This window comes from Acipenser ruthenus, chromosome 10 (genome assembly GCF_902713425.1).
Source record: "Acipenser ruthenus chromosome 10, fAciRut3.2 maternal haplotype, whole genome shotgun sequence".
Classification (NCBI taxonomy): domain Eukaryota; kingdom Metazoa; phylum Chordata; class Actinopteri; order Acipenseriformes; family Acipenseridae; genus Acipenser; species Acipenser ruthenus.
Window position 1 is genome coordinate 107,315 of NC_081198.1, and position 7,869 is coordinate 115,183.

General features: G+C 46.4%; 1 protein-coding gene across 1 annotated transcript; it reads right to left on the reverse strand.

Annotated features, from left to right (window-relative positions):
* Positions 1-62: 62 nt before the first annotated feature.
* On the reverse strand, positions 63-7,009 carry LOC131696500 (vesicle-trafficking protein SEC22b-B). The gene is made up of 6 exons (XM_059031372.1): positions 6,853-7,009; positions 6,690-6,792; positions 3,529-3,638; positions 3,194-3,354; positions 2,716-2,862; positions 63-2,112 (listed from the first exon to the last, which is right to left on the reverse strand). The coding sequence occupies exons 2-6, from the start codon at positions 6,762-6,764 to the stop codon at positions 1,958-1,960; spliced, it is 648 nt and encodes a 215-aa protein (XP_058887355.1). The 5' UTR covers positions 6,765-6,792; positions 6,853-7,009; the 3' UTR covers positions 63-1,957.
* Between the last annotated feature and the right edge of the window lie 860 nt (positions 7,010-7,869).

The following is a 7,869-nucleotide window of genomic DNA, read 5'->3' on the forward strand; positions in this document are numbered from 1 at the left end:
TATTAAGATCTGGTTCCAACACCCTAAACCTTCAGGAAACAGGCTTGAGAAACTGCAGCGAAAGCAATACACAATGTTATTTTAATAAAAAAAACCTGTATATTGGAAGTATACAGTTGCCTGCTAGTATAAAGACCACACTATGAAATAACATTCATTAATGGGATTAATAAAACTCTCCAGCCAGTCATTAAAGATATTTATATTAAAAAAAAAAAAGTTTACTATTGCTTTGTCATTCCCAGTTTGTACAGTACACTGACCACCCAACCACGACCCTCACATCAGAGTAGAGTACACTGACCACCCAGCCACCACCCTCACAACAGAGTACAGTACACTGACCACCCAGCCACCACCCTCACATCAGAGTACAGTACACTGACCACCCAGCCACGACCCTCACATCAGAGTACAGTACACTGACCACCCAGCCACCACCCTCACATCAGAGTACAGTACACTGACCACCCAGCCACCACCCTCACAGAGTAGAGTACACTGACCACCCAGCCAGCACCCTCACAGAGTAGAGTACACTGACCACCCAGCCAGCACCCTCACATCAGAGTACAGTACACTGACCACCCAGCCACCACCCTCACATCAGAGTACAGTACACTGACCACCCAGCCACCACCCTCACATCAGAGTACAGTACACTGACCACCCAGCCACCACCCTCACAACAGAGTACAGTACACTGACCACCCAGCCACCACCCTCACATCAGAGTACAGTACACTGACCACCCAGCCACCACCCTCACAACAGAGTACAGTGCACTGACCACCCAGCCACGACCCTCACAACAGAGTACAGTACACTGACCACCCAGCCACCACCCTCACATCAGAGTACAGTACACTGACCACCCAGCCACCACCCTCACATCAGAGTACAGTACACTGAAACACGAAGAGATGGGTAACAAAATAGAAGTTGGCTGAAAATAATATTACTGCTAAGAGAATCCAGAGCTGCCGGTATGGAGGGTAAAGCCAGCATCAGATAACACAGTGCAAGCTGACATGGGGAATAAACATGCCCTTTGAAATCTGTACCGCTTGAGATGCAAAACCATTCATTTACACAACAGAGCAGAGACCAGCATCGAGGCAGTGATGATAACACCCAAGAAACACTCCCACTACCAACAGGGTTTCATTTGAATTCGTTTCATCCCATTTCATTTTCTCAAAGCCCCAGTAAACAGCTTGAGAACAGAGGAGTTGCTGAACTGTAAGGAAGGACGAGTAACACTTCCTGGTTAGATTCAACAGCTGATCAGCCTGGGCGGTCTGTTGCACATACAGTAGATCAGTGTGTTTATTAGCAGAATTTAAAAAAAGAATCGCGCTGTTCACAGCATGCATGCACACGCACACACTATATCTACGAGCACAGCTCTGCCAGCGAGAGGCTCGGTCTGCGGAGGCACTGTCCACTTTGCGGACGCTTTTTGTTTGTACACACACTCGGCATAATCCAATGGAAACAGAAACAGATGACTTTTTGCACACCCAGGCAGCTTCTGAAAAGATGCTCTGCAGACCGAACCGCCGGGACGCTGTGGGTTTGTTTCTGCCGGCCAAACAAACAGGCCGTTCCACGAAACAGCGTGTTTCCAAAGACCAGTGAATACTGGGGTTTGGTCTAATTAACACAAACTGTCACACACATTCCAGGGATGGAAAGAGGACTCCTGTTGCAGAGCAGATTCACCCATTCCAGGTTTTATTATGAGCTTGATCAGTCACAGTGTGATGTTAAACTCCTAGCAAAACCAGGCGTGGACTCAAGAGTGCTATGCAATGGGAGTCTTATTTCTTACTAAACAGAAAGAGAATGGTACGTGCAGCGGTTTAATAAAACACACCACAGAACGTGTAAAGATTTTTGGAAGTAATTCCAGCCCGGGTATAAAGGAGTGGGATCAGCGGGTCCCCGCGGCCCCTCAGAGCCACCAGAACCTCACATAGACGATCAGCATGACGAGGAACACCCCTACGGCAGCCAGCTTGGCGTACGTGGAGCGCGTGTTCAGGTACTTGGCGTCACTCCGGTATTTCTTCGACAGGCTTGACAGGTTGCTGGCCTTGGAGTCCAAAGCTTAAAACGAAGAAAAGAAAAAACAGAAGACACTTCAGGCATGGAAGTCAGACCCCTACTGCACCGCAGACTCACCCATTCCAGGCTTTACCACCAGCTTGATTAGCCACAGTATGGTGCGTCTTATTTTAAACTCATAGTAAAACCAGGAATGGATCAAACTGCTATTCAATGGGAGTCTTTATTTCCATCCCTGTACTTTCATTAGCAACACTTTACATTAGATTCAAAATCCACAGACACTGGGTCCAAATCAGCCCTCAAAGAGAAGCGTGATTCTTTGGTAAAATCAATCTTTATTTTGATGATCATTTACAGATTGACATTGTTTACTGAATGGCAAAGTGCAAATGTTGCAACGGTAGGTCAAAGTACAGCGAGCCAGAATATCTACAACCTCCCTGCAGTACAGATGGAGGCTGGATACAGTACATAGAAATATATGAGCTTACTCTCTGCGTGCGTGTGTGTGTGTCTGTACCTGACAGCGCCTCTCCTCTCTGCAGCACCTCCTCAATGTTGGCTACCATGATTCTCTGCTCATCCTGCAGCTCTGTGTGTGAGTGTCTCTGTGTGTGTGAGTGTCTCTGTGTGTCTCTGTACCTGACAGCGCCTCTCCTCTCTGCAGCACCTCCTCAATGTTGGCTACCATGATTCTCTGCACATCCTGCAGCTCTGTGTTGATGTTCCCCAGGTTGCGTCGGGCTCTGCTGTCAATGTACGACTTCTTGGTCTTCTGAATGTACGTGTCTGCAGAAAATCCAACCAAAACACATAGGGAATATTTACTAGAAATAGGGAGCATGTGACACTTAGCCAAGGGTCTGCATACCGTGGACAAGAGCAGTTTCACCACAGCTTTCCAGAAACAAAATGATCTTCAGATAAATGCCTCACTTAAAACTCAGCACGTCAGTCTGCCGAACTTCATTTAGGAGTGCAGAGAATAATATGAAGCGAAGCTGCGCATACGAGGGGTGTTCAAAACGAGTCTGAACGCTGGCACAGAACAGAAAGAAAGTGGCGCAGGACCTGCATTGTGAAGCGCTGTGATCTCAACCCGGTACACATTGAAACTCACCAAACTCAATAAAGGAGTACGGTCTGGATACCGTGGGCACTCTCTTCCCATGCTGCTCATCGAACTCCGATTGTAAATCTTCCAGGTAGGCAAACGCCAGCTTCTTGGGGAACCCCGCCTCACACAGGACCAGGTAGCACACCCCCTTCTCGATGACGTAGCTGCAGGACCAAGAGCAGCAGTGAAGTCCTTCAGCAGGGCCACTTCACAAGCCATGCAACAGGAGTCTTATTCCCACCCCTGCTCTAGATTCTCAGTGATCAGATCCACGTGCAGCCTGCCACTCCCCCGCCCACCCAGCCCACAAAGCACCCGCTGCAATCAGGCTTACTCACTGGAAAGACATGGCCCCTGCCTCCAGGGTGCATCGCGGAGGGGACTGTTCATTCAGCTTCCTGAAGAGCTGCTTGGCCTGGCTTTGATACTGCTGCAGGTCCCGCCCAGACTGAGGAGACAGACAGACATGAGCAGCATCATCAGAGACACGACTCACTCCCCTCACAGTGTAGCAGGGGTGAAACGAGACTCCCACTGCATAGGAGTTTAATAAGAGTGGGCTCCCCCGAGCTTGTTACCTGTACACTGTGGCTAATCAAGCTCCAAGTAAAACCGCTAAGCGTATTTCCACCCCTGGTGTGTGTACGGCCAGCTGTTCACCTGAATGGCAGCACTCTGCGGAGAGTTTCCCTCGATAATAAATGCTGTTTTTGCTATATATACACACACATGCACGCACGCAGCTCTGAATGCTGGTTCTGTGATTATTCAGCTGGGGGTGGAAGTCAGAGCTGTACAGAGTTTCTTACACAGTGAGCAGCACAGCATCGCATCGCACTGACATCCTCAAAGTGACAGGCGATTCAGTAAATGACTGGAAAGACTGGCACGCTAGAACGCACCCTTCCTTAAAGCAAGACAACAGGAGTGCTCTAGTTAATAACAGCACCTGGACTGTCAAGAAGGGGCGCTCCAGGAAAGCCAGTTCACAGCGCTCTGCCCCTGCTAACCTAGTCTACAGTGTACAGTATGGAGCCCAGTCTACCTGGCCTTTAGAAACTAGACTGGATCAGCAAACCAAAACTACAGCAAGAAGATACTGAACCTGGAAGAATTCATTCCAGGCTTGATCATTCTCAAAGCATGCATCTGGGGAGTGCTTAATAACAACTGCTAATTACCCAGGTGCAGGAGGTAGAAATGTTCAATACAAACCTGCTCTCCTCCCTGGATGTCAGCAAAAAAGACAAGAGCAAACCAGGTAAACACACAAACAGCAGCTAATAGGAATTCCAGTGTTATAACAACAGGGTTACTACAAAGATTAAAGACACTGTATTCACCTCGACTACGTTAACACTTATTACAACTGTACAGCAAGTATAGAAGCTACAGTGACCAATCCTGGCAAACGGTACTGTCACCGTGCACATCAACAAACATACGTGTGTCATTTCCTATACTCAAAACAGAATATAATGAACAAGGACTGAAAGCAGGAGTCTACGCATACACATATACACTGTGCTCATCAGTAATTACAGAGGAGTCTACGCATACACATATACACTGTGCTGATCAGTAATTACAGAGGAGTCTACGCATACACATATACACTGTGCTCGTCAGTAATTACAGAGGAGTCTACGCATACACATATACACTGTGCTGATCAGTAATTACAGAGGAGTCTACGCATACACATATACACTGTGCTGATCAGTAATTACAGAGGAGTCTACGCATACACATATACACTGTGCTCGTCAGTAATTACAGAGGAGTCTACGCATACACATATACACTGTGCTCATCAGTAATTACAGAGGAGTCTACGCATACACATATACACTGTGCTGATCAGTAATTACAGAGGAGTCTACGCATACACATATACACTGTGCTGATCAGTAATTACAGAGGAGTCTACGCATACACATATACACTGTGCTCATCAGTAATTACAGAGGAGTCTACGCATACACATATACACTGTGCTCATCAGTAATTACAGAGGAGTCTACGCATACACATATACACTGTGCTCATCAGTAATTACAGAGGAGTCTACGCATACACATATACACTGTGCTCATCAGTAATTACAGAGGAGTCTGCGCATACACATATACACTGTGCTCATCAGTAATTACAGAGGAGTCTGCGCATACACATATACACTGTGCTCGTCAGTAATTACAGAGGAGTCTGCGCATACACATATACACTGTGCTCGTCAGTAATTACAGAGGAGTCTGCGCATACACATATACACTGTGCTGATCAGTAATTACAGAGGAGTCTACGCATACACATATACACTGTGCTGATCAGTAATTACAGAGGAGTCTGCGCATACACATATACACTGTGCTGATCAGTAATTACAGAGGAGTCTGCGCATACACATATACACTGTGCTGATCAGTAATTACAGAGGAGTCTACGCATACACATATACACTGTGCTGATCAGTAATTACAGAGGAGTCTACGCATACACATATACACTGTGCTGATCAGTAATTACAGAGGAGTCTGCGCATACACATATACACTGTGCTGATCAGTAATTACAGAGGAGTCTGCGCATACACATATACACTGTGCTGATCAGTAATTACAGAGGAGTCTGCGCATACACATATACACTGTGCTGATCAGTAATTACAGAGGAGTCTGCGCATACACATATACACTGTGCTCGTCAGTAATTACAGAGGAGTCTGCGCATACACATACACTGTGCTGATCAGTAATTACAGAGGAGTCTGCGCATACACATATACACTGTGCTCGTCAGTAATTACAGAGGAGTCTGCGCATACACATATACACTGTGCTGATCAGTAATTACAGAGGAGTCTGCGCATACACATATACACTGTGCTCATCAGTAATTACAGAGGAGTCTGCGCATACACATATACACTGTGCTCGTCAGTAATTACAGAGGAGTCTGCGCATACACATACACTGTGCTGATCAGTAATTACAGAGGAGTCTACGCATACACATACACTGTGCTCGTCAGTAATTACAGAGGAGTCTGCGCATACACATATACACTGTGCTCGTCAGTAATTACAGAGGAGTCTGCGCATACACATATACACTGTGCTGATCAGTAATTACAGAGGAGTCTGCGCATACACATATACACTGTGCTCATCAGTAATTACAGAGGAGTCTGCGCATACACATATACACTGTGCTCGTCAGTAATTACAGAGGAGTCTGCGCATACACATACACTGTGCTGATCAGTAATTACAGAGGAGTCTACGCATACACATACACTGTGCTCGTCAGTAATTACAGAGGAGTCTGCGCATACACATACACTGTGCTGATCAGTAATTACAGAGGAGTCTGCGCATACACATATACACTGTGCTCGTCAGTAATTACAGAGGAGTCTGCGCATACACATATACACTGTGCTGATCAGTAATTATTATTATTATTATTATTATTATTATTATTATTTTGTTCCGAACCTGTTCGTCCTCCTGCATGGATGCGGCGAGCGGGAGTCCATCCGCGACCCGGGCAATCATCGTCAACAACACCATCTTCAACTGAGCTCGAGAAACCAGCAACAAACACAGTGAAATGAATGGGCAGACTGGTAAACACAGCGAAATGAATGGGCAGACTGGTAAACACAGTGAAATGAATGGGCAGACTGGTAAACACAGTGAAATGAATGGGCAGACTGGTTATTTCAAACCGCTTTCCACTGACACTCCTTCAGGGCTGCGCTGGCCGGAAACACTGCACTGTGTTGTGCTCCTTGCTTATCTTTCCCCACCCTTCCTCGTCGTTCTCTGATGGCGCACAACTGAACACAAAGCGTTCCGGGAGAATTGTGGTTCCGTGTGGGAACCAGCGCCATCGTGTGAGAGAGGTGGCGAATTACAGGCTATACACAATAACTCTGTGCTGTACGCAGTCAATCTACCAGCAAATAATATTATGTGAACAGCATTGACGCTCTGCGTTAGAGAATAGATTTGGTTTCATTTCAGAGCGGACAGATTACTTTGTCATTTTTAACTGCATCATCTACCTGTTATTTTAATTTTCTCTTTCACTCTATAGTTATGATAACTTACCGTTAACCTCGACACTTTTAATCTATCAAATGACATAAATACAGCGTGCGTTCTGATTTTTATCAAAGATAAAATAAAGTGGCTCTGAATGTGTTGAGAGAGTGAAAGATTGTGGGTGAGAGAATGAAAGGAGATGAATCAGTCTTGTGCTGGTCAGTGAAACTACAGCTACATCCAAGACTGGATATTTAATATTACCAAACAGAAAAAAAAAACAAAAAAACAATATACTGCTGTATGAAAAACAGACACCTCCACCCTCTCACTGCGGCGCATCGCAGTGAGATGTCATCAGCACCTCCACCCTCTCACTGCGGCGCATCACAGTGAGATGTCATCAGCACCTCCACCCTCCCACTGCGGCGCATCACAGTGAGATGTCATCAGCACCTCCACCCTCCCACTGCGGCGCATCACAGTGAGATGTCATCATCACCTCCACCCTCTCACTGCGGCGCATCACAGTGAGATGTCATCAGCACCTCCACCCTCCCACTGCGGCGCATCACAGTGAGATGTCATCAGCACCTCCACCCTCCCACTGCGGCGCATCACAGTGAGA